The 26,566-nt window shown below is 41.5% G+C and overlaps 1 protein-coding gene across 1 annotated transcript; it reads left to right on the plus strand.

The window, feature by feature from the left end:
* The first annotated feature begins 1,870 nt into the window (after positions 1-1,870).
* Positions 1,871-26,566, plus strand: LOC117490734 (neuronal migration protein doublecortin-like). Its single transcript, XM_034140531.1, has 7 exons — positions 1,871-2,010; positions 5,365-5,794; positions 7,747-8,078; positions 17,456-17,558; positions 20,345-20,434; positions 23,172-23,272; positions 23,792-26,566. The coding sequence occupies exons 2-7, from the start codon at positions 5,431-5,433 to the stop codon at positions 23,846-23,848; spliced, it is 1,047 nt and encodes a 348-aa protein (XP_033996422.1). The 5' UTR covers positions 1,871-2,010; positions 5,365-5,430; the 3' UTR covers positions 23,849-26,566.

Here is a 26,566-nt window from a genome sequence, read left to right on the forward strand (position 1 = left end):
GGTTATGTTGGGTTTATGTTTTTCTTGCCCTACTTTGGCCTTTCGGGAGTTTCATGTGACACCTCTGAAGCTCTGAATCTCACCTTTCCCCGATGCCCTCGGAGTGTCCTGGCTCCTGCCAGAGCTTTCAGTGAAATCAACACCGCACTACAATAACTAGCACAAAGCCTTTTTATCAAATCTGTTTCATAGCCTTGAGGGATGAGAAATATATTCATCCTTAAGCTTGTCATTTAGTACGAAACAATGACCATAAATAATGGCTTTATAGCGACAAGGTGTTTTGGTGACCTCAGTTAGACAGTTATACCCTTTAAATGGACCTCATACCCTTATCCGTACGGTTATACAGTATACCTCTTCATGAGTGCACATGAAATCAAGCAAAATCAACCTCAAACTTTTGGCAACAGTCATTTCAACACCTGATATTTTATAATTACCATCATAATTAAAGTGCACCTATCATGCTATTTTTAGGCAATAGCATAGGTCTCAGATATATAAAAATATATAAAAAACATGTCTATGAAGTGTTTTGCTCAAAATACCAAACAGATCACCCATTCTAGCCATGCCTCATATCCCTCTATTTCACTTCCTGTTTCAAAAGTGCTGATTTTGGGTATAAAGCTTTAAAAAAAAAAAAATTGATAACAAATAAAAAAGGAGGGGGCTGAGCTCTTGCGGGACCCGGCAGCTACTGTCTAAACTAAATACTGCCGTGATGAAACGCCATATCATGGATTATCAAGGATTATTTCTGAAACAGTATGGAGCTCAAAGGCTTTCTCTCTTGCCGGTTATACCACACACATGCTCTCCAGTACAGGTTAGCTCTGAGTGTTAGCGATGCTAATGTAAACACCGACCATATTACGTCCAAAACAGTCGGGCATTGTTTCTGAAAGCAACTTTCTGATAGTGCCGTGGGTCCACATTTCCGATATTACGTCATATCGGACGCAAATCTGGATCAGCTCCGTTGTACCCCCGTTTTAGAGATTTGGGTACAGAGGAAAAGAGAGAGGGTTTTATTTTCTGACGCTGCTTGAGTCATATTTATGTATAAAAGACATCAGAAAGTTACTTTTGCATGTTAGGTCCCCTTTAAAGTGGACCTATTATGCTATATTGGAAAAATATATTGTAGGGCCATACCTATACAAACATGTCTGTGAAGTTTTTTGCTTAAAATACCAAACAGTTCACCCATTGTAGCCATGCCTCATACTGCTCATACCCCTCTTTTGCAGCCCTGTTAGAGAAACGCGGATTTTGGGTCCTTAGCTTGAAAAAAAGAGGAGGCGGAGCTAATGCCTGATCAGAATTGATTAGTATGTGTACTATCAAAAGCAAGAAAAGTAAGAAAGTAGGCTGAATGTGTCACACATATGAATGAGTGAAGAGTTAAAACACTAAATATGTTATTTTCTGACAGTGAAAGGCCCTTTAAAGGGAACCAGAAAGGAAAGTCAAAAACAAGCACAGTGGTATTGAAGCTTTTATCTTCCACCTACAAAGAGCTCACAGAACTTTTTTTGTTAATTGGACTCAATTCATTGCATGAACGCACACAAAAAGCCTGATAGGAAGATAAGGATTAAAAAAAAAGGAAGAGAAGGAGTAGGAGATTTACTTCCACCTCTTGACAGAAAGTGCCTCATGCCCACATATCATGAGCTCTCTAATGGGCTCTCTCATCTTTAACCCAATAACTGTAAAGAATAGCTTCATTTTAATTCCCAGCTTGTCCATGCACCTTTGGAGAGGCTGATGTGAGCTCCACCCCAGCCCCTCTCTCTCTGGTACCCGCAGCAGGGCCACAGTGGGCGGGTCCCCGGCTCGTTGGCTTTAGGACCCAGTGGCTCCTCCAGCAGGCAGGCAGCGGCTAGGCTCTCAGACTGAAGCAGACAAAGGCGAGGGAGAGACGGCGTGCCGCTATCCTGCTGCAGCATCGACGCACACATTCACACACACACTCCCTTCTCTCCGCAAGCAGCGACGCAGGTGAGTCCGCTTACTGTGTGGGATTATCCTCAGACTTTTCCTGATTTAAGGAGAAATTGAAAAGGGCATTCAGGGTTTGCTTTTGAGTGGTCAAATTGAGATGACATTGCATGTATTTGGAAGAAATTATTGTAGGTTTTGAGATTGGAGCAGGTGGATTGTGAGTAGGTGTGAGCACACACCCAACCCCCTTTTTTTTTTTTGCTGAAGAAAAACTTGTATCTTGTGCGCTGCTCTGTGCCATGTGGCCACGCTCATCCATCATAAATGGCAAGTGTGGCATCAGGAAACTTTTTCATTCTTAAACGACTGGGATTTAAAAGTATCTGTGCATGGCGTGGTGTTCCCAGATGGATGACTGTATGGATGAGGATGAGTGGTTGCTGGTTGGAGTGTGTAGTCACCGGGGTGTTGTGTGGGTGGCTCAGCCGGGTGCACAGAAATAGCCACAAATATGAGTGATCCCACACAATGATACTGCAGTACTGCTGAAGCCTCTGAACATGCTTTAATCTGTAAAAGAAGGCATCGATTTAGCTGGGGTGGTGAGTTTTATTCAGTTGCTGATAAAAACCTGTAGTGTGTCAATCAAGAGATTATCTTAATGTATAGCTAAATGTCATATAGTTTAACACTGAAAAGCTGTTTTAGTGTATCATTATTGCTTCCATTGACAAGATGCACTTTCTGGAGCAGCCACATTTATGGTGATGTCACTCTGAAGGCAAGGCACCCTGTTTGAGACAATGGACTGTCCTAGTTGATGCTCCATTGGGGAAGGGTCACTGTTGGCTCTGCCCATTAGTGCGGCAGATGGGATTGAAACCTGGCCTTTGTCAGCTGAGGAGCACCCAGCAGTCCCACCCCTGTCAGCGGGCTGTCATAAAACCCCAGTCAGCAGCACAGCCAGGGGTTAGCAGGGGATTGGAGGCCCCGCCACATGGATGGGTGGCGGCAGCGTGTTCCCTTTTATTCCATATTAACAGGCCTCTGTTTGTCATTGTGGTCCCTTTTTTATACAGTATCTTTTTTATGCACAATACAGGGCATTAAACCATAGTGGACAATGATGGATTATTAAAATAGCATTAATAGTCCTTGTTTCATTCATTGGTTTACATACACCGGATGAAAAGTTGAAAGAGGCACAAGAGGCTTTTCTTAATATATTAAATGCTCATTCGAAGAAGAACTGAGTGATATGTTTGAGATCAAAATGTAATAATTGGTGGGATATTTAATGCTGAAGATTAGTTCAATTTGTCTATCAGAAAATCTCTTTGGTGACATTTTAAACGTCTTGTTTTGTCTTCTCAGCAGTCTGAAGCAGTCCAGCTGCTAATGTCAGTTGTATTCAAAGAAATTAGCATTGTTGTGCGTCACTCAGAACATACTCTTCAGACATGTAAATGCATATTATGTTGATATAAATCCATTCAAAGCCAATTAATCAGGAGAACCTCTCACTGAGGGTTTGGTTGAAAATTGCTACAAAATGGTGCAACATTGAACAGATTTTTTCGATGAGAAGAATCAAAACTGTGATTTCTGGTCTCAAACCTCATCATGAAAGAAAAAGTGACTTTAAGATGCAGGAAGACAAACAGAGTGTTGTGTGTGTTGTTTATGAGCCACTCAGAAATGAGATGAGGTCAAAGACCAGTGACCTTTTAGTCAATGTTGTCAAGTCATGTAAACCAATTATGATCTGAAAGATGAACAAGCGACTGACATGCATGACAACTTGCCTTTTTTTTAGGCTTTTTTGTTAAGATGAAGGTTTCCAAAGGCTTTACCTGTCATCTGCACAGAGCAGCACTGGGTCAAACTGGGAAATACAAATCTTAAGGCAAGATGAACATGCAATCTTTAAAAGAAACAGTTGTGATCACTCTTGAGAAATACGATTTGTTTAAAGAACATTATGATGTAAAGGAGATTATTTCAATGGAGCTGGGCTTTAAACTCTGCACAGATGACTTCCTCTTTTATGTGGTGGGTGTGTGTTTATGGGTGTGTAATATCAGTGTTCACTTCTGAAAGGTATGGTTCAATGAGTTTTGTGGTTTTGAGTACTGAGTTGTATCTATCAGGTGGTCGATTAACAGACCAGCCTTAAAAAAAAAAAAAAAACAGCTGCTCCAGCCGTTTGCCAGTCCACCCTAGCATAAGTGGTTTATTGTTTATTGGCTGAACAGATGCATCTTTTGCATAATTCCTAGTAAACAGGAAGATGAATTGTACAATCCAGGCTATTATTGGGGCAAAAAAACATTTAACATTTCCTTTCAAATACATTTCCCCCAAAGTAATAAAAACTCATCCTGACATCATTGATCCGAGCAGATTAGCCTGTCAGTTTCTAATAGTTAGCTCGTTGATTTATCAAAGACAAGTTTTAAGAGCTTTGCCCCTGAACATTAAGAATTGGCCATGAGCCAGAGACTTATTCATCTCGGCAAGTGAGACAGCGGCTCTCAGGTTTATGTAGGCGAGATACAGAAGTTGAGACATATCATACTCGTGCAGCAGTTTAACAAAGGAAGATGTTGAATCTTTTCTAAGCAGAAATATCATCTTATTTATAATAATACATTTGCTCCACAGCGGTAGTGTTGATACAAGCCATTCACCGATGTATTTTTTTATCCATCTTTTTACATGTATTTTACTTACTGATTGATAAAGTATACCCTTTTTAAATAGTCTGTCGATGCAGTCATGCTTTTGAACACAGTAGTTCAAGGACTCCCATGTACTAAAAGTGATTTTTCTTTGATAATAGAGGTTTCATAAGCTAAATAATGAACCCATACATACAAAATGTTCTTTGAAGTGGTCAGGTTGTGTCTCTGTTGGAAGCAGAATATCAATCACTAATCATCCTTTAGATCAAAACCAGTCTTTAGTCTCGCTTAAAACGATTAGTGGTTTCATTCATTGTCCACCTATATGCAGATGAAACCATTTACATCATTGGAGATTTAAAGCATTCAGTCAGTGTCCAAAGTAAAAAAAAAAAATCCATGTCTCTGTGTTTGTACTTGAAACTCCTTGTGATTCAGAACTGGAGACAAGTGTGAAGTCAGCCAGGGTGGGAAGAAGAGCACAAGTGATTGTTTTGGTGACAAGTTGTAGAAATGATCCCAATGTACTAGAGGATATTAGATTGATATGTCTAATCTGACTTTTTTAAATGGTTGTTTATTTGTCGCTTTATTCCTGGTTCTGAAAATGGGTTGTCTAGTTCATGTTTTTGGAACAATTAAAAAAAGTGAATCACAATTACGTCTCAATTTCAGTGCAGTATTTTACTTTGCGACACATAACCTTACATACCTTTTTGTTTTCCAGACTCTCCGGAGCTGGTGACCACTGCCACACATCTATCTGTCACAACCATCAAAGCTTACAGTCACCATGGAGCTAGACTTTGGACATTTTGACGAGCGAGACAAGGCGACCCGTGCCCCACGAGGCGGGCGTCTGAACGGACTCCCCAGCCCCACCCACAGCGCCCACTGCAGCTTCTACCGCACGCGCACCCTGCAGGCCCTCACCAATGAGAAGAAAGCCAAAAAGGTGCGTTTCTACCGCAATGGAGACCGCTATTTCAAGGGCATCGTGTACGCCGTGGCCGCCGACCGATTCCGCACCTTCGACGCGCTCCTGGCCGACCTCACACGCTCGCTCTCTGACCACATCAACCTGCCTCAGGGGGTCCGCTTCATCTTCACTGTGGATGGCGATCGAAAGATCTGCTCTATGGATGAGCTAGAGGAAGGTAAGCATATGTAGTAGGATGCACCAAGCACTTAATATATCTGATTAAATTAGATTTCATTTAGCTGACGTCTCAATCCAAAACGATATGCAATAAGCAATTAAGATACAACCTCAGAACAATGAGAAAATTGCAGATATATTCGCTTCGTATAACACAAACCATTGTAAGTCCTGTTTTCTTTGTGAAACAGGTGGGTTTGTTCCCCAGTGGAGCAGCTGTAGTGAGTTAAAATTGAGATGCTATAGGCCGCCACATCAAAGATAACCTTCAGTTTTAGATCAGTTTCAGCACAGAAGATTTTCAAGCAATTCTGAGATTAAAAGTCTTATCTTTGCTGTCTAGACTCCTGTAAGCTCTTCATACGATGCATCAACATCATTGTTTTCTTTAAAAGTATCCAGTTTCAAGGTCCACTTCTCTGTGGACAATTTTGTTTGGCTATTAAGAAGAAAAGTTTTATAAAAATGTCTTAAACACAGAGAAATCCAGTTAGGACTCGACCTCAAATAGACTCATTGGTCTCTGGCAGTGGTTCATACTGAGCTGAGGAGTCAGCTCTCTACCGCTCAGCATGGGATGAATGGTTCATTAACAGATGACATTAGCATCTAATTCATTAAAGAAACCTCCAGCCACAATTTGGGAGTGTTATTACTGTCGAGCGTCTCCATCAGCATCCATTCCAACAGTGGGTGGAAATTAAAACTGCACCTTTTTTTTTTTTTTCATCTCTAGTGAAAAGAAAGGATTGTAATGCTTTTACTCCAACACCAATCAATCGAATGTTTCTCAAGGCTAATTAATAAGACCCAGTTAAATGACCCAACTTTAAGTCCTGGTCCACTTTTTAAGATCGTTCTAAATAAGTCTGACCGAGGGAATTGGGGAAAAAGCTTGACGATAAACTGCAGCTAAATTTGTTCGAATTGAGACGATCATGTCTGCTCCTTGAGCTGCTTAGGAAAGATGGGAGTGTGTGTGTGGCTCTGTGCTTCCCTGAATGTGTGTGTGTGGGCAGTGCAGTAAGAAAGGGGCAGCACAGTAAGCACTGTGGGTGGTGGGGGGGGGGGGATTGCATTGTGCTTCCTCTTGTGGGATATAATTAATTGCTCAATCTCTGCACTATGTAATCCTGTTCTCTGCCTTTTGTGTTTGCTGTAATTTGTCCACATTTGGCCTAATTGTTGCCTTCTAGGTTCCCCTTTTGTCCAAATGTATCTCCTATCTCCCCTGCTGCATTGTGTCTTTACTTTAAATCCACTCCCTGTATGAGCAAGAACTGCTCTAAAGATAGTGAATTGAAGAATGGCGACGAAATGGAAGATTATTTTGAGAATAATATGAAGTTGGGCCAAATTTGGAAATGTTTAGACGAAGACATGCATGTGCGAGCTGCAGCAAAGTTTGTAAATGTACAACACCATATTTTTCATTATTTCAGACGTCTTATTTAAATGCTCATTTTATATGATTTTATACCCAAAAATAGTCTATAATGCACTGACATGAAATCTGTTCAGCCCATCCCAAAAGGATTTAGTTTACTTTAGCTCACCAATCATTTTCAAATCACAAAGAGTTTCCATCCTGCAGTGCCATTAAAGCAATAGGGATGAAAAGCATTAACTTGTGGTAATCCAAGGGTAAAAAACCTGGTAACTGAAAGCCTGGCTGTGAAAGTGTTTCTTATTGACATCATAAGCATTTTCCTAAACAAAACCAAATTATTCTTAGTTGCGACATCATTAGATCAATGTCAGATGATATCCAAACTGTGAAAGCCCAAAGATTCCCCCAGTGGTCTTGATATCTCATCATTTGAGTTCCCGCAGTTTCAAATGGTTGAGTGGACGCCTCTGGGAGTCTCAGGTGTCAACGTTTTATAGATGTGTGTGTGTGTGTGTGTCTGTGTTGCAACAAACGAAGCCAATTTCTCTTTGCCGTCACAGGGGAAAGCTATGTGTGTGCATCAGAGAACGTGTACAAGAAGGTCGACTACACAAAGAACGTCAACCCCAACTGGTCCGTGAACGTAAAGGCCTCCGCGAAGAGCCTGCTAGCCTTCGGAGCCAGAGGCGGCAATGGCGGAGAGGGCAAGGACTTTGTTCGACCCAAGCTAGTGACGGTGATGCGCAGCGGCGTGAAGCCTCGCAAGGCTGTGCGCGTCCTGCTCAACAAGAAAACCGCACACTCATTCGATCAGGTGCTCACCGACATCACAGAGGCCATTAAACTTGAGAGCGGCGCGGTGAAGAGGATCTACACACTGGATGGCAAGCAGGTATGTCTCACCTCACCTTTAGCCATAGCCCAGCTTACATCATGCTCTAAGTTCAAAGACTGTTGCATGTGTCCTGCAGACCAGTTGCATATGAAAAGCTATATCCAAATATACCACACTGCTAATATCATGTTTGTCTGCATTTGTTTAATGTGGTTTATGGCCATCTTTTGATAGCATTAACTGGAACAAAGGAGGTACTGTGTGTAAGAAAAGCTGCAAAATCTGTGGTCAAGGTTAAAGACAGTTCATCATTCATACAGCTATCCGGATCAAAGCAAAGAAGGACACGAAATAATTTGCTTTGGAAAAAGAAAAAACACAACCTCAAATAATCACAATGCATCTTTCAACATCAAAACGAACACGGTAGATAGAGGTAGAAATGCTCCCTTCGGTCAACAGAGACAGAGCAGGTCCATGAGAACAACCTGTGTGTACACTATGACCTTCATTGTCTGCAGTCTTTATTCAGTCAGGGGCAACATATTGTCCTGTCTTGTGGTTCAGGTCATCAGTATCTTGTCGACCTCCCTTTTGTTGTAAAGTCGTTTTTTAGGCCATGAGACCATCAGCCATTCAAAAGTCCTGGGAAGTTCTGTCTTCCATCCGCTGTAGTATTGTACAAACGGCCAAACCCTGTTTTGATGTGTTGATCATTTTGTACCCATTGTTACTCTATTAAGAGTGGTTCACGCATTACATTACATTGCATTTAGCTGACGCTTTTATCCAAAGCGACTTACAATAAGTGCATTCGACCAAGAAGATACAAACTTGAAGAAAACATCATATAAGTACATCAGGTTTCATAGAGACAAACCATTTCAAGTGCTACTCAACAGGCTTTAGATAAGCCAGTCCTTTGTTAGTATAAAGTGCTTTGTTAGTCATTTTATCGCTCAAAGTGGAGACGAAAGAGATGAGTTTTCAGTCTGCGCCGGAAGATGTGGGGACAATATGGGTCTAGGAAACCTTTTTATTTTAACATGTGAACCTAACTAGCACAGTGAAGCTAGGAAACGTACAGTACTCAACCTTCAATCCTTAAAGCTACCTGAGAATCCTTGATGTGACTTTTCTTGAGCTTATAGAATAGAATAGAATTGGGAGGGATGAAACCCTCTTTAATGGTCACACATGCAGAGCACACAGCACACACAGTGAAATTTGGCCTCTGCTTTTAACCCATCCTAGTACAAGGAGTCTAGTACTAGGAGCAGTGGGCAGCTATTGTACAGCGCCCGGGGAGCAATGAGAGTGGGGGGGGAAGGGGGGTGTCCGGTGCCTTGCTCAAGGGCACCACGGCAGGGCAGGAGGTGAACTGGGACCTCTCCAAGTAGAAGTCCACACTCCATATTTAGGTCTGGTCGGGGACTTGAACCAGCGACCCTACGGCTCCCAGTCCAAGCCCCTACTGACTGAGCCACTGCCGGACCATTCCGGAGCTTCTGAACATTTTTAGAATAAAGGATGTCATGCACATTGAATTTGAGTTGGGCATGGTAGAATATAGGCTAGCTCCTTTTTAAAAAAAAAAAAAAGTCTTTCTTGCCCAACAGATATTACTGTCGATTTTTGAAGAAAATTGCCAGTTTCCTGTCCTCAGACTGCCCCAGCGACAGTCAATCTAAAAAAGGCAGTGTGTTCTCGGGTTGAATTTCCATTTTGAGAAGATGAGAATCAAACTACAGACATTTCATGTTCCACAGGATATAGGGCAAAGTGTCTTTTAGAAACCTTCAGGATTCTTTGGGGTTTAGTTAACGGATCATTTGGTTTGTTACCAAAAATAAACCGGGGCACTAGAATCCACAGAAGAAGAAATATCTGATTTCTACAGGCTGGCTGTGGGTAGTAAACATTTGGATTAACATAGACGTCTATTAGAAACTGACCCTACCTCTCACCTGATTTTTTTTTTTTTACCATTTTCCTAAACAGTTTCGTGTCTTCTCCATTTTGTATCTATTGGTCCCATTTAGAGTAAAATGAACGATAAAGTAGTGTATTTGTCTATCCTGCCGTTATGATAAAGTGCATTTTATTTGATACAATTTAATATATAGTCTAGTACCTCCAACCACTGTCTGGGACGCAGCTTAAGTTTAGCTAAAACAAAAGCATAATAGTGGCAAAAGCCGATCTACTAATCCATAAGGCACACTATGCTTTAACTTTGCCTGAAAGTCCCTCCCTGGGGGAGACTATTGTTTCCTCAACACACTGGCTAAGCTTAAGGGACATCATGTTTTATTCATTGTTAGCTTTATTGGAGCAGTCGCCATGCAGGGTCACCCACCTGGAAGACTGTGTAAAGGTCTGTGAGATGGACCGTCTAATGTGTCCTTTATATCAACTTGTGCTGCTTTATAAAGAAAGAAATAACCTCAGAGGTAGCAGTGTTTGGCCATTCAATACATATCGTTTTCTGACCTTTTTGACTACAGATCTATATTTTCTCTTGATAAATTCACACCTGTAACCAACTGCACATATCAAATACCTGCTATCCAGACGATTGTGAATCCCAGTTAATTAACGGAGGCGGGGATGTGGAGCAGGCGTGGAATCATGTGTGGAAACCAACATGGACATCTGTTCCTCAGTCCTCTCTTTGATATGGCTAAATGTTTGCTAATTCTCCTGTGGGGACCTTTTTTGCTGTATTATTCATTACAGATGGACTGGGTATTGTGCCCTGCTGAGCTCCTTTAGGTGTTGTCCTTCAGTTTTTTCCTCTGTGTTAATAAGGCTGAAATCACTTGTGTCTTGGAGGAGGGGAGGGGCGCTGAAATGAAAGATGAGGGAATTTTGATTGTAATGCTCTCTCCCTGAGGAGCAGTCTGTCTGCCTGAGGTCTTATACACCGGTATTCCTCTGAGCACGCTGGCTAAGATAACCTTTTCTTTCTTTTTGCACTCGCCTTTTGGCATACATTTTATTCTTATATTTCAGCGTTTTTATCTTTGATTGTGGTTAGGCTTGGTTCCTTCAATTTTTCCCCATTGCATTTTTAATGATGATATGATTCCACAAAATTAACAGCCACCACATGGCAGCTGCTTAAATCTAGCATATTGATTAATTTGTCAACAGTGTGGATTTAGATGAATTATATTATGATGAGTGTCCAATCGCTGTTGGCCTCGTGCCAGTTTCACTGCATTGCACAGAAATGTGAGAAATGCAGCACACGTTATTGTGCAGCCTTTGTGTGAGGCTCACTGCAGCTGCTCTGTGGTGGAGGTGATATGGTGGAAAGCAATATTGATGCAGTGCCCGCCCCTCCCTGCCCGATCCTCCTCTTCCCATTCCGTAGCGATAGCTGCTGGGACCGGTTGCTAGGAGACCACATCCCAGGCACAAAGAGAGCCCAGCTGGTGTGGACCGGTCTGTCAGATACCACATCCTGTAGCGGGTGTGAGGGGGCACTATCAATGCAAGCCTCACATGTCATGTCTCTTTACCTGTATATGCATTCCATCATTGGGTGTGGGGCCGCAGTGTGTGGGATCAGGATCAAAGGATCGCTTTGTTGGCGCGATAAAAGGTGATTTAGGTTTTTATAGCATTTTTTAAAATGCCTTCTTGGTCTTCCTTTTTTTCCCTCAGCGCTTTGCAGACTCTAAAGACAGCCAGCCTGCCCTCCTCTCTTTGTCAGAGTTGTGAACATAATCACTCCCATTTCCCCTCAAATGCTGCTGCTTTTCACTTCAAACAGGAAGGGTGGGGCCGCTGAATTCATTATCCACTCTGAAAGCAAATTAGGATCATTTACATTTCGATGATTAGTAATAGTTATTCCCGTGCCTAAAAAAGAAATAAGTACATTTCTTGATTTGCCCTCACTGCTTTAGAAGGCCACATTAAATCAGTTTATTCAATTCCTGGCAGCCATTTTGTATGAATGTCTATTTAACAGAGGTGTCTGCATGGGAGAATAGTTCTGATTTGCATTTAGGATCAAGTGCTTGTTCATTTGAATTGCACTTTGGCATGTTTTTCGTCTAATAGATGCCAAATCCAAATGTCATTTGTGAAAGATGTTGAAGGAACATTGTGTTGCGTTGAGAGTCAGCAGCATGGAAGAGGTCTCTGTAACGTGCCCATTATTCTGACCGGGGTTTAGAAATGGGGCTTGCATTTAATTCCTTTAAAAAAAAGAATTGTCAACAAAGAAAAAGAAACCTCGGGCACAAGGTCACACTGCCATTGTTGGAGAACAAAAGACTCCAATTTGCTTTAAAAGTGAATAACGCACGGTAAGAAATGATTGGGTGAATAGGATATGGATAGAGGCATGGATTTAAGGCTCCTTAACGACTAAAATACATCCAGTAATGGGGAAGAAAAGCCTGCCTTTCTCTGGTTATCAGTGCTCTCGCAGTCTGCCTGCTCTTTGCCATGCTGCAGAAGCAGTTGTCATGGCAATAAGCTCCGCGGTGATGGATTCAGCTTTTGACAATGGCTGTAATACGCTGAGTGTGCTCTTTACATCGGGTCTTACCTGCTTGCTCTCTGTTCCTCAGCCGTCACCACAGATCACTGCAGCCACATTTCACTCACACACACCCCCCCCCACACACACACACACACACACTGTTGAACAGACGCAAACAATCAGGCTGACAGAGGGGCGTGGCACCCCTGATGAAGCATCTCGAGCAGACATGGAAGCCTGTATGCGTCTTCTGTGCCCCCCCCCCCCCCCCCCCCCCCTCCTGTACAAGGACCACATCAACAAGTGAGCATGACCTGGGGGGAGGGGGAGGAAGTACAATTTAATAATGCTAAGAAGACCACATCCGTCAGCCAAATGGAAAGCCTGTTTCCTTGGGGGTTGGGGAGGGGGGGTGGGGGTTGGGGGGTGGGGGTTAAAACAACATCAGGCACCAGCTGCTCCCTATGACTGTGCAGTTATCGCTGGCTAACCGGCTCATCTGGGCTCCAAATGCATCCGGAGCACCTACAGTAGCACACAGACTCTGTCAGATCACCAAGGTCACAGATGGGTCAGAGAGGAGAGAACAAGCCTCATCAGAGTGAGACGAATCACTGCTGCTGCTCAAATAATGGCTTCCTTTGTCTTTTGATATACTGCATCTGACTTTAGTCGCCTAATAAAAGCTGTTGCTACAAGAGTCCATTATTTTAGGCCATGATAGTCTGTGAAACCCTCAGTTGAAATGGACAAAATGGAGACGCTGTGTGTATTTCGGAGGAATATTCCACTCGGTGCGGAGGTGCTGGTATTGATCAGGTCTGTGTGCCTCCAGTGAAGGAAATGGTGTGGGAGTTTCCCCATGGGCCGGCAAAGCAAGGTCTTACTGGCTCTTTTTCAGCCTTTTATACTCCACTTCTCTCTCGCATAGCTCAGTAATGATGAGACTACACAATGTAACATTCAAAGAAAGCTAACGGTGAGATTTCTATTATGCATATTTTTTTCAGTTTTGAATTTATTCAAATGCTCTGACCTCAACCTCATGCCATCCCTAGAGTCTTATAACATAACATACAGAAAACACAGTTACATAGAAAGTGCTGCAGTGTATAATACAAAACCCCTTTCATAAGCGAAATACCTTTTTTGTTTCAGGGTTGCGGCAGAATGAAACCCCTCAAATTGACCTGAGATTATTATAATTAGTATCATTCGATTCTATTGTCTGGCCATTTGCTGACTCGTTAACACCGCTGGTGAGCCTTTACAGTTGGTCAGATAAGCACTGATTAGATGAGTCACAACAGAATCTGCATTATGCAGCATTAAATAACAACACTGCTGCACACAGATCAATTAACACGCTGTGTGGAGTCAGAGATGAGACGGATAACAGGCCTGGACGATAATTTATGTCTGCTCTGACTGTGCTGCTGGAAATATGAAGTCAAGACAAGCCGGAGCCTTTTTTTGAATATGTTTCCTGCAGCTTCACACACAAGATATGGCAAGAAACTGCATTTATATTGGCCTGAGACATTTGTTTTTGTTTCACAAGTTGGCATTGATTTGTTTAAACAGTTTGAGTTACATCTGGAATGATAGCCTTTATACACAAATATAATCAGACAATATTCAGACCGTCTCAGCAAGGGTAGTTGTGATTGTTTAATGTTTAATGATATTGAATACTATTGGTACCATACTCTATGGACCATGTATCATATTAACTCTCTTATCGGTGATACTGCATGTGGTTAATTTCACTGTGGCTTTTCCATGTTGGTTTAATAAATGATAAAAGATCAAACATCACACATCCAAGGTTATTCCCAGACCTTTTTCTGCTTTGTAGAACATATTATCGAAATGAAAAACGGTTCTATAAGCACCATAGAGAGGACCTACATAACTTGGAAGTGAAGTATTACAAAGTGTTGAATTTCTATTTACCTCTCGACTACAATGCCCTAATGACCCGTCTCCGGCCTGTGGACAATCGTCCGCAGTCGGGCCAAAAGAACACTCTGAATAATTCAGTTGTTGTAGTTGGGGGATCCCTGCATAGCTGCTGGTGGTGTTGGTGGTTTTTGGGGGGGTCATGTGGTCCGGACAGCTGGTGGGGCACAGATTAGGGATGGGCTTGGTGGGACAGAGGGTGGGGGGGGGGGGGGGGGCACCTGGAGTCTGGAAGGAGCCAGTTTTTCAGAAAACCAGCCTTCCAACAATAAACACACAAATCTATGCCTATATTTATATGTCTATCAGTGAGGTGTCAGAAGCATGTGCAGTATGTTAATATGCCGTATGACGGGGCTTCTGATAATCTGGTGGCATTATGTCGTCTTTTACTGCCCTTCTACAGTCCGTTGCCAGTATTATGACGCATTTGACTGACCTTTTCAAATTGAGAGCGGATGCTTCTCAACCTATATCCAAATGTTTCCAAGCGGACCTGCCCTTTCCTCACTGCAGCCATGTTTCAAAGGGACTCTGACATTTTACATTTGATCTGATCGCATGTTAAACAGAGCGGTTTTCCACAACATTTCTATCAACTTTAGACAGACGTACATTACACACAAAATACATTTGTGTTACTTTAAACATTAACTCATGATGGGCATCCCATGGGATAAGAAAAACAAATGTTGATGTTACTTGGAGTTTTTTAAGGGACACATTTAGAATGACTTGTGGTCTTAATGACGCAAAGAGCACCGATCAAGGATCTGATCTGTAATTGTACAGATAATATGGATCTAATGGGACCCCTGTAGGGAATAGGATTAAAAGGATTGCTTAAATGCAATGTTTTTTGAGAAGATTACCTAAGCAGGATAGATGCTTTCTGAACCATGGGGTTAAACTCATGTCGTGTCATCCGGTTTCTTTGAAAAAAAAAAACCCTCCTTTTTTTTTCAAGTATTTATTTTGCATCTCATATAAGTTAAGTGGACAGATTTAATGTGATGAAATAAAGTAGCGCTGCCTGTCAGGATCCAACAGAGACGACGGAGTGTTAGTTTCTGGTAAAGAGATTAAGGTAGCAGTCGGTTGGATAAACACTTTATCCCTTTAATCAGCTCTGTTCTTAAAGCTATTAAAACATGGACAAGCCTCCACCCCTTTCCATCTCCTCTCCTCCACCCCCGCTGGCCCTGTGGGGGGGGAAAGAGCGATTTGTTAATGCTTCCATCTTCTGATTAACTGTCAGGTGCCCTCGTTGCCCCACAACAGTTTAACCTAATGAAAGTAACATGTATCTAATCTCTTGATAATGAACACAGAAGAAAGAAGAAACGCATTTCCGGGCCTTTTTAAAGTAGGCTGTAAAACCAATTAGATTTAGCTCCCTGGAGTCAAAGCCCGCGCTCTATGCCTCGGCGGGATCTCTCAGGCCTGTATCCGGGGAATCTTGTGGGACTCAGAGAGGGGTACAGCTGTTGGATGCCTCGCCTGCGAGTCACCAACACACACTTTTAGCATCTCTAGCAGGACGGAGAATCAACATGGCAGCTGCTGGGGTGGGGAGTTCCCAATTTATCTGCAGCTCATAGTTTGGATGCGTATCACAAAGGAAACCGTAATGCATCTTGACTATTCTGGCGGGCGGCCCAACATGGGGGTTATCTTTGTGCCATGCACCCCTGCAGAGAGACCAGCAACAGTGTGTCTTGAGTTTTAAAAAACATTAGCCCCAGAAGTAGCCAAGTGAATAAAGACCGAGTGAATCCTTCAGTTCAATTAGTTCATCTGACACAATCCAATAATTCAAGTGAGGAATAACAAAGTCACTTGGTGTTGAAAGACAAACTGGAAATGAGGCTTTGAGATGCTTTGTAACAAATCAAAAAAACAAAACAAGCACAGCTTTTAGCCTGAATGGCTTTAACAGGCGTGCCTGAGCTGGTAATGGCGCCTGTATAATGGAGAGTGGAGGAGAAGGTGTGGCCCACAGACATCTGTCCACTGAAGCCATATTGTGTTAACAGCTGCTATAGAGTGAAGAAGACCCCGGGGAAGGAAGTCGAATCATTTAAACACTACAGAAAAGATGTAACATGATCCTCTCTGTTTTGGCTTTTCTCTGCCTTTGTGTGTGTGTTTTGTTAAATGCACCTAATATAGCTGAAGGTATGTTAACATGGCAAGTCAAACACAAAGGTGGCATACTGCTACCTGAAGCCGACTAAATCCTTTTGGCTGCCATACAAGATAGACTTTACACAGTTAATTCATCCACATAATGCCGTGTGTTTATAGAGTTCAATTCATTACATTAAATGTACTAATCTTGTACCATTTACTTTGTCTGTTTCCTGTCTGAGTGAGCACAACACTTCTTCTCTTGGCTGTATTGATAACGCTTTGCACAAGTCCTGAATCAGCATTTAAAAATGAACATTATTAAATGATGAGTAATAATAGGACCAGATGAATATAAACAGATTGTCCTTTCTTGGCACACACTTGTTCTGTATCCCTCACATTAAGTGCACTCAAGGCATTGGTTAGCAGAGATTTTTAGCCATGCTAGCATGTCAACAACCATCACATAGATTGCCATGAAATGTGTTACAAATTCATTTCCCGCTCAGGGTAAATTCTCATAACTTTGGGGATTTCTTAACTATCATCTCTAGTGCCATCACCAGGTGTACATTTCAATGTTCTTTAAAACTTCAAAGCTGATGACCTTCCCATCAGTGTCAGCTGTACTTTAAGTTAATTTGCAAATGTTTTCAATCTTGCAAAGATCTGGTGGATATGGTAAACATTATACTTGCCTAATATCCATATTTTAGTCATTGTGAGCATTTAGTACAGCAGAAGCTAGCATTGCTTCAATCTATTGTTTGCTTTGCTATGAAAGAAGTGTAATGCCAGATTATTAAGGGTCTAACGTTTCTGTTATCTGGCTCTACAGGTGACTTGCCTTCAAGATTTCTTCGGTGAGGACGATGTCTTCATTGCATGTGGACCCGAGAAATTCCGTTACGCCCAGGACGACTTCTCTCTGGATGTGAACGGTGAGACTTTACATCATTGATATGGTCACACATAATGGTGATTATCAGCTTTGTGCATTGTAAAACCATGGTAAACATAGAGTATGAGCTTTATGATTATCTTGCAGCAATACTGTATCAATCAAAAAACAATTCATTTGAAATCAAATGTGTAATGGAAAATGACAGCAACAACTTGCACATTAAAAGACTTGACTGGGCTCATATACTGTTAATGTTGATTTTACACATCTACTTAAAGTCTTGATGATAACATATTTTAGAAAAGGGATATAAAAAAACACCCTAACCTGTAACAATCACTTTGATTGATTTGATTCTGTTGGTTTCCCATATTGCATGAGGCCCCCTCAATGTATCAGTCATATTGAATGTGAAGAATAAGAAATGTCCACATAGATGGACAGCAAAATAGTTCCTGGGTTGTCGGTTATTATATCAGCCACCCATCAGGGGCTCTTCAGACTTATCATTATTATATTCACGTACAAAGCTGTGCTGTGTTCGTAGCGAGGAGCAACATGATGTATGTGAGAGGAAGGCAGAGCAAGAGAGAAGTCTGTTATCTGCAGCTGGCAGCAGGGGTAGGAAAAAAGGTGAAGAAGAAGGAGAGTCATTAATCTGTCTGGTGGCAGGTTTAGGCCAGCTGATCTGCTGCTGCTGATACTGCTGAGAAGTCGAGGAGAGAAAACGTGAAGCCAATCCTCCTCTTGCTGAGTCTCTGCTCCCGGCAGACCTGGAAACCCTATTTTTAACAACCCACTTCCACCCACACCTAATGTCCCCTCTTCAAATCATTCAGTATCTTCTCATTTACTTTCAATCTTAACACAGTGTCATTGTTCTCCCTTCATCCTGTCTCTTTCCCATCAGTCTCTTATCAGGATGAAAGGGTGGAGCAGGCAGTACATGTATAATGATCTTTCAGTGTACTCCCCCAGTGGTACCAAAGCTAAATTGTTTCATTCAGTCTTCAATAACCTTGGGGCAATGCTACATAAAATGGACGACAGTCTGAAGCGCCCAGACCTTACTGAGGAGTAGTGGAGTAGAGAAAAAGAGGGGGTCTGTCTGCAATATAGAGCACATGAACAAGATGATTAAAGGGGCCCTATTATGCCGTCGTCTCTTTCCTGTAGTGTGTTAAATAGGTTTTTGTGCATGTACATGTTCTGCACAGGCTCAAATCCGAGAGTTCCCCCCCACCCCCCCCCCCCCCCCCCCCCCCCCCCCCCACCCATGCCTGAAAAAACCTCCATTGGACTCGTTTTGTTTAGTTCTGTAACATATAGTGACATCACTTAGTAACCCTTGCGCTGCTATTGGCTAGCGCTCCAACACATTGTGTGCGATCTCTTAAGTGGTTGACCAATCACAACAGAGGTTCATCTAACCAATCAGAGCGGACTGGGCTCTGGTTTCAGACAGAGGGTGAAAAATAAAGATCTTATTGAACATTAAAGCATAGACATGTCACAGTAGAGGCACACAATACAAATATGACCCTGAAAATGAGCAATATATCTCCTCTTTCAAAAGTTGATGGGTAATGAGCATCCCAAATGAATGAAATGTTGTCTTTATACTTATAGGGCTGGACTTTAAATTGTTTTTTCTTCTGCTGACAAAATTACCCAAATAGATTTAAATCCCTTGTGGTTATTTTTCACACTCCTTATGTTAAATAAAAGACTGTGATGGACATGCTGGCAGAGAGGAGGACAGGTTAACCTGCAGCTCTGTTTAAGCAGCGGTGACATCAGTTGGAGGGAATCTGCGTGGATTGACTCAAGGCTATTTAAAAAAACAAAACCCTGAGTAGACGAGACAAGCTGCCACTCTGAAGCATTGTCAACACCGTGGTGGCACACCTTGCAAACAATGGCGCGTGGATGTCGACTGTATCCAGTAGTGTGTGAAGGTTAAGAGAGAGAAAAGATCCCCGGAGACGGAGGGAGGACAGATAGTATAATTAGCATCAAAAGTGGAAGAGAGGAGGGGGGGGAGGAGAGAGAGAGAGAGAGAGAGAGAGAGGGAGTCTGACAGCACAAACACAGGGGGAGATGCAAAGGGAGGAGTAGCAATGTCTGGAGTCTGTCTACCATGATTAATACACTGACCCAGAATATACTACATACTTTAAATGTATATAAATGCTCACTGCTCATCAGGTATCACTCTAATAGCCTGTAAACCCAGGGATATCGAGAAGGCAAAACAACTATTTACAGTGTGGGCTGCTTATTGTTCATTTAACCTTTTTAGAAACCCATATTTTCCAACCTTTCCAAAATACCCTACTTTAAGGATACTAAATAGTTTTCAACAATTGCATTTCTCAACAATTTATGGTGCCCTTTTTTTCACTGCTTGTGCTAAAACATTTGGGTAACTTCACTGCCTACCAACTCACCAACTGTACTATTTTAACCTGGTCACTTCCTTTAGGGCTGTCTTGTTTGAAATACACGAGTTCAACAAGCCATTCAGATTACACCAATCGTGCAGAAATAACATTCAGAAAGTGTCTCCAATAGCATATTTTTAGTAATTGTAAAAAACCTTTTCTTCTTCCTAGGAAAATGTACGCACTTACCTGTTTATCAGTAAAGTATCAGGCCTGTTAATTTTGTATTACTAATTGTACTTAGCCCTGTGGTACCTTGCCTGTTTTGTTATTTTATTTTTTCATTTTCTTCTGATTCCAAATATGAACACATGCAGCTCACACTTTCATCTTGGGAGAAGTGATGTTTTCTAACTGTCGTGTGTGCTTCTGTCCACAGAATGCAGGGTGATGAAGGCACCCAAATCCCAGCGTGGCTCCGTTAAGAGTCCTGGTCCGATCAGGCGCATGAAGTCTCCGACTGAATCAAGTGAGCACATTATTATCTCACCCACACTGCAACACTTCCTGTTTTGAAAATACAGAAGAAACTGACCTCGCCTTGTTCTAGAAATCAAAACAAAGAGAGCTGGTGGAAAATAAAACTAGGCCATTTCTGCTGCTGTACAAATAAATCAGACATACAAACAGCAGAGTGATGGAGAGAGCTGCTCCGTGTGTAGCTGACCTTGACCTTTGACCTTACTCTGTAGGGAGTTGTTAACATAAAGATAGGTTTTTTCCTCTAGGGTCAATACTATGATAAAAGATGGTTACAAATGACAATCGAGCATGCTTCCAATGAGCAAATTTTAAAGATGCTAATGAGAGAATATTCTTTCCTTATATATTTATTTAACATAATTGGAAAAGATCAAAAGGCAGAAAAATAGTTAAAATCCTTGTTCCTCTCTTTGTTGTCTTGTTGTGCTTGGAGGTTTTTTTTTCTGGGGGGTCCAAACAACATCAGCTCCTTTATCTCACTAAACACCCTCTAATACTTGAGAATGGGGACAGTCTTTGTTTATCGAGGGTAATCTGATGAGATTTAGAATAATGTTGTTATTGCAAATTCTGTAAACACATGAATAAAACATGAAAAGTAAACAAAGACTGTGCAAACTGCTTTTAGCTGTTTGCTCGACGATCACGCATTTTTAACATTTAATAGTATCCAGGAGCCACTAGAGCCTAAGAGACACTGGGGCCTGCTCGTGCTTGAATCTTTTATGTGAACAACAGCTTTTAAAAAAAACATTGCTATGGCTCTTTGTCACAATGCCGCTTCAGATTGTAAAGCTGCACCATGAGCTGGCTGCACAGTTGCTGCCATGAAATCTGATCGGTGCAGGCAAGAAGAAAAGCTGTTTTCTTTGACGGCTTCAACCATGAACACTGGAGAGGAAAACATACTTGAAAGTTATTGCATTCATTTTTTTCTCCTGTAAGCAGTTCAATTTATGGAACTTTTGCTCAACCTTATTAATTATCCATATTATTTTATTGCTATTTACGATGGCCAACCAACCGAGAGATGTTGGATCTTAAAGCCTGTAAAAGTATGAGCAGTGTTTTCCCAACACTTGGAAGACAATTATTAAATCCCCTGGAGGATAAATTCACAGTTTCTGTTTCATGCCACTTAACGTGATAAGTGAGGGGGAGCTCTGGCGTCTCGAGCACTGCAGGGTCCCTCAGTCCTTCAGCGGTCCTGAATATTTTATTGATTACTGATGGGGCTGATGGCCTTTTTAAAACAGCAGATGGTTGGGCTTCACGCTGTGGAGGCAGTAAACTGTTGAGCATGACCCACCTCTGTAACACCTGAGGGGTCAGCATGGTGAGGAGGAAGGGGTCCAGTATGTGACCTGCATATGTAAACTGGGATTAATACTGATCAATCAAGTTAATGGAATTCAATCAATCAAATCTCTCCTGGTGATAGTGATGCAGGGGTCAGGGCTTTTTTTTATGACCAACCCCCACCAAAGCTGTTATGAAAGCTAGTCTGCACCTCCTGACTCAGAAGTATATATTTAATCAACCAAAATAACCCAACCCACATTTGTGAAAGGTGTTTTGCATTAACAGATTATTGATCTGTTCACACAGATAATACTGAGACAAATCGACCTCCATATGAGACCTAAAGGGAGACAGAGAGCTTACCCTAACCCGCACAACTCGAAAAGCAAACTGCTCTATTTCCTGCTATGAATTTAGAGCCTCACATAAACAGAAGCCGCACAAAAGTGACAAAAAATGATTATATTTGGTATTAATGTTTGGATCACTATTAAAAAATACTGATTTCTAGTCAGATTAGTGCTAAATACACTCACTGTTAGTTATATAGTTATATTCGAAGATGAAAAACTGTAAAGTACTGCAGATTTAAATTGTCCTGTTATATGATAATTAATAGACTTAAGGTGCAAAGGTTTTAATGAAGTGAATACATTGAAAGTGTGTTTGGCATGGCCCTCAATGAAACAAAGTAATCTCCAATCAGTCCTCGCCACAGTGGAATGAGTTTTCTTCAGAGATGAATAAATCTCTCAAATGTAGGAATCTGAAGACAAAGTGGGCAACTTTGCAGTCTACAGAGAAAAGGTTACTCTGCCTACTCTGTCTGTTTCATCTCTGAATGAAACAGCTGCACTCTCTGTTCAGTGTGTGTGGGAGAGCTGCTCATGTTTAGATATACTGATTTTAAGATTCAAACATAATAGGACTTGTTATTTCAGGGTTTTAAACAGCTTGTAAAGTCTGCATTTGTAAATCTGGCTGAGTGGTTAAATGAAGCCTGTGGCATTAAGTTGGTTGACAAGGACGCGTTGTGTTTTGGCTCAAATTTACACTGACCATCTGGCTCATAGTGTTCACAATTCTTTTCATCTCTTCACAGACAAAACACTCTTTTTTAAAGCACTTAACACACACAACTTAGATATAAACACAATGTTCCACACAGACAGGATCCTAGCAACGTGGCAGGACGCAGAGCGAGTGAATAAAATGTCATCCAACAAACGGAGAGCTTGTCAGCCACCTTGAGACCTGGAGCGACAGCGTCCCGCTACACTGAAGCCAATTGAGGCCGCAGTTCAGGAGTGACTTTTCTACAGAGCAAAATAAAGAGTTCCAGGCTTCTCTTTCCAATCCACACTACTGTTTACCTCTGTTTCTCCCTCCCTCTCACCCTCTTTCCCTCTCGTCTCCCTCAGCCAACGGGACGGGCTCCAGCAGCCAGATCTCCACCCCGGTGTCCCGCAAGCATTCCCCCACCTCCCCCCCCACCAGCCCGGGCCACAACAACAAGCAGAAGGTACCCAGACTTCTCTCCCTCTACCTGCCATCTCTTTGCCCTTTTTTATCCAAAGTATATTTTACACAATACCATTTTGTTTTACAATTTTTACTTCTAAGGTGAGACACTAAAAGCAAAATCATCATCTTTTCATGCAATGGTCAAATTTGATTAAAGAGCCTCTAGTATACTTTTTGGGGTTTTCCCTTTCCTGTAGTGTGTTATATAGATTTTGTAAATGTTCTTCAAAGGCTAAAATCCCAAAGTTGATCTCCCACAAACTCCCCCCCCTGCCTGAAACGCTTCCATTGGACTACGTTGATTAATTCCGTAACATATGACATCACTATGTAACACTCACACATGTATTGGCTAGCACTCAAACACATTGTAAGTGATAGGCTAAGGGGTGGGACAGCTCTAGGCAGTTGACCAATCACAACAGAGCCGGCCAGTTGAACCTTTTTGAACATTAAATCATGTGAACATCTCACAGTAGAGGCAAACAATTAAAATATGAACTCTGTGTGTTTGCAGGATCTCTACTTGCCCTTATCTCTGGATGATGATGACTCTCTGGGCGAATCGATGTAGAGCGTCCTCCTGCCTCCTCTTCGGCCTGAAACACAGAAGTTTTTATACCTCTGATGCGTTCCACCTTCACTCACAGTGCCACCTGTTGTCTATGAGAACCAGTCTCTGTCTCTTTTAAGGCCTTAGTCCCCAGGGCTATGACACCATTTGCTGCTTGAGAATATCACAACCCCCTTTTCAATATGTTTCCTCCACGTTGAAAGAATCAGCTCACTGATGTTCAGATGTTTTTTGCTATGTGTCACTATTTCTCAACGCGGGCACACAGTCCACTGACCAGCAGATTTCACGGGTGTAAAAATGTCACTTTGGTATCCATTTTCTTTTTTTAAAGATTGCACTCTAACTTTTTTTATTTTGGTCACATACTCTCAAGCAGCAAATGGGTTTTTTAAAGGGTGTTACTCAACTTTTTCACTTGTATTCGTAATGTTCCTCCATGTCCTCCTGTCCTACAGTTAAAGGTGTGAAAGATCATTTTAAGAGGAAATCTGCCAAGCCAGATAAAGTCTTTCTAACCCGCTGTAAATACTGTGTATAGCTATCCATCATAACATCTCTGCCCAATTTCCATTGCTGTGCTTCCATAACGTCACTACAATGTCCGTCTAACATTAGCTCAACATGGTACAGGGTATGGTCAAAGTAAAAGAAAAACAGCCAACAAAACGAAGTCCCACCACAGAGGGGGAGTGGGATGCAGCTCGTGACTGAAGAGCGTTATCTGAAGCGCCCTCGACTCATATTCCCAACTGAATATATAAACCAGAGATTATGAAACCTTTTAAAAATGACACTTTTAAATGAATATAACGATGGAGGTCTCAAAATCCTATATTTGGCATTCATCTTGTCTAATTAGGGACGAGGATAAAATAATAAAAAGCATCCCACATGGCCCTCAGTGAAGTCTTCGTGTGGGTGTTTCCTTTATTTTGACCCTCCTTATAGAGATTAGGAGAATATACCCTCTGTGTTTTAGATTCACAAACTGCAGTGCATGATATTAATGAATGATGAAACCTAGACTTAAAGGACCTAATGGTGCATAAAAACAACCAAAGGAAAAATATTAGGCCTTTTTTTCATTTTCTTTTTTTAAAAGACAAATACACATAAGTCTAAAAAAGTCCCCTTGTTAGGCCCGGTCATCAATGGTGGTGATGTTTTCTAATAGAATATGTGAAATTCAAAGATTAATAAATGAAGGTCTCAAAGCCAAAGTATGATGTTCGCAGTACGATGATAATTTTTCGCCCAAGAGTTATAGAAAAGGAAAAATACCTAACTTCAATAGTTGTACAATTCTTTAAATATCCTTGAGGAAGCACACCTGGAGATGTATGCATGTTACTTTTAACGAATCAAAACAACGTTGAGATTAAATCATAAATTAGAGTTTTATCGGGTGCTCAAAGGTAGTGGGATCCTGTTTTGCATGGCTCGGCATAGTTCTCAGATGCAGGAGGGATGAAAATGTAACGGTTGTCTAAATCTATGTGTGGGTTTTCAATTTTTATAAAGTTTTATTAATTTATATCAAGGGTACTTTTCTAAGATTTCTTTCTAGTGTAACACTAGTACTTTTTCCAAACCTCTGTGTGAAACTTTCTATGGCCATATTTCTTATTTCTATCGTCACGACGTGCATCGTGTGTCTTACAAATCTGTCAAGAGAAAAGTTTCCTCAGATTTTTGCAGGGAATCAAGCCTGAGAATCGCTAAATTGGACGAAGCTGAAGCACAAAGCAGGGAGCTTCTATTTTATCACAGCAACAGACACTTTACCGTCTACTTGCCAGCATTTAATGCGTGACCACAATTCATTTATTAATGTATTGAAGATGAAATGCTGCACATGTAGCATACTTTAAATTAACATCTATGCATTTGGATTAAAGAATAGTTAACAATTGTCTGTAGGAAGGACCTTTTTATACCCAAAAGCATTAAGAGAAATGAACTAAAACTGAAATGTCCATTCAGGTAATCCATAGTGATAAAGGGACTGTCTGAAATGTGTATGTCTTTAGAAGTGATCAGGTGCCCGTCCTCTGGAAAAACTCTGAACAGCTGTGAACTAAACATTTCTCCTGCAGGGAGTGCTTTCACGCCAGCACAATAAAACATCAGCTAATCCAACAGCAGGGCCGCCTCACTCTGCCCTCCATTTTGTACAAATAACCCATTTGTTGTCAGTCAGTTCCATATAACCTCTCCATGCTAATAATGTTCTTGTTTCCTTGATTTTTCTAAGCTTCTTACAGCGCTACAGCATAAAACATAACAGAAAATGTCGTCTTGTGTTAACCTGCCTCCACCATCTAAGGTGGACGGTGTGAACTCATCACCTACAGTGGTGCCTTTTTCTTTTTTAGATGACTGTCTTTTGATAAAAAAATAAATAGAACAGGACATTTGGGATCTTTGTTAACCGCTGTTTGTAAAACATTTTTAAACGTCTTGAATGAGGACGCCTCCCGACACACTTTGTTTTGTAGAGCTACAGGACACTTTATCATGGTGTAAATACGCTCCCTCCTGTTCTCTTTCATATGTATGCCTTTCTGAGGGAATGAATGACTTTTTTTTTTTTATCTCTTGGAAATTTACAATGTCCTTTTTAGTGGTATTTTGCAATGTCACAGTGGCTTGTTTCAGTGCTTCATTCAATGTATTAACTGGTATCCTTTTGCAATTAAAAACAGTTGTATTTCA

This window comes from Trematomus bernacchii, unplaced genomic scaffold (genome assembly GCF_902827165.1).
Source record: "Trematomus bernacchii unplaced genomic scaffold, fTreBer1.1, whole genome shotgun sequence".
Taxonomy (NCBI): domain Eukaryota; kingdom Metazoa; phylum Chordata; class Actinopteri; order Perciformes; family Nototheniidae; genus Trematomus; species Trematomus bernacchii.

What these genes read in the sequence shown, in the direction of transcription:
- LOC117490734 (XM_034140531.1), top strand. Translation starts at nt 5,431, where the DNA reads ATGGAGCTAGACTTTGGACATTTTGACGAGCGAGACAAGGCGACCCGT. An exon ending in CTTCTCTCTGGATGTGAACG is followed by an intron (nt 17,559 to 20,344) that starts GTGAGACTTTAC and finishes TTCTGTCCACAG; the next exon opens with AATGCAGGGTGATGAAGGCA. An exon ending in GAAGTCTCCGACTGAATCAA is followed by an intron (nt 20,435 to 23,171) that starts GTGAGCACATTA and finishes CGTCTCCCTCAG; the next exon opens with CCAACGGGACGGGCTCCAGC.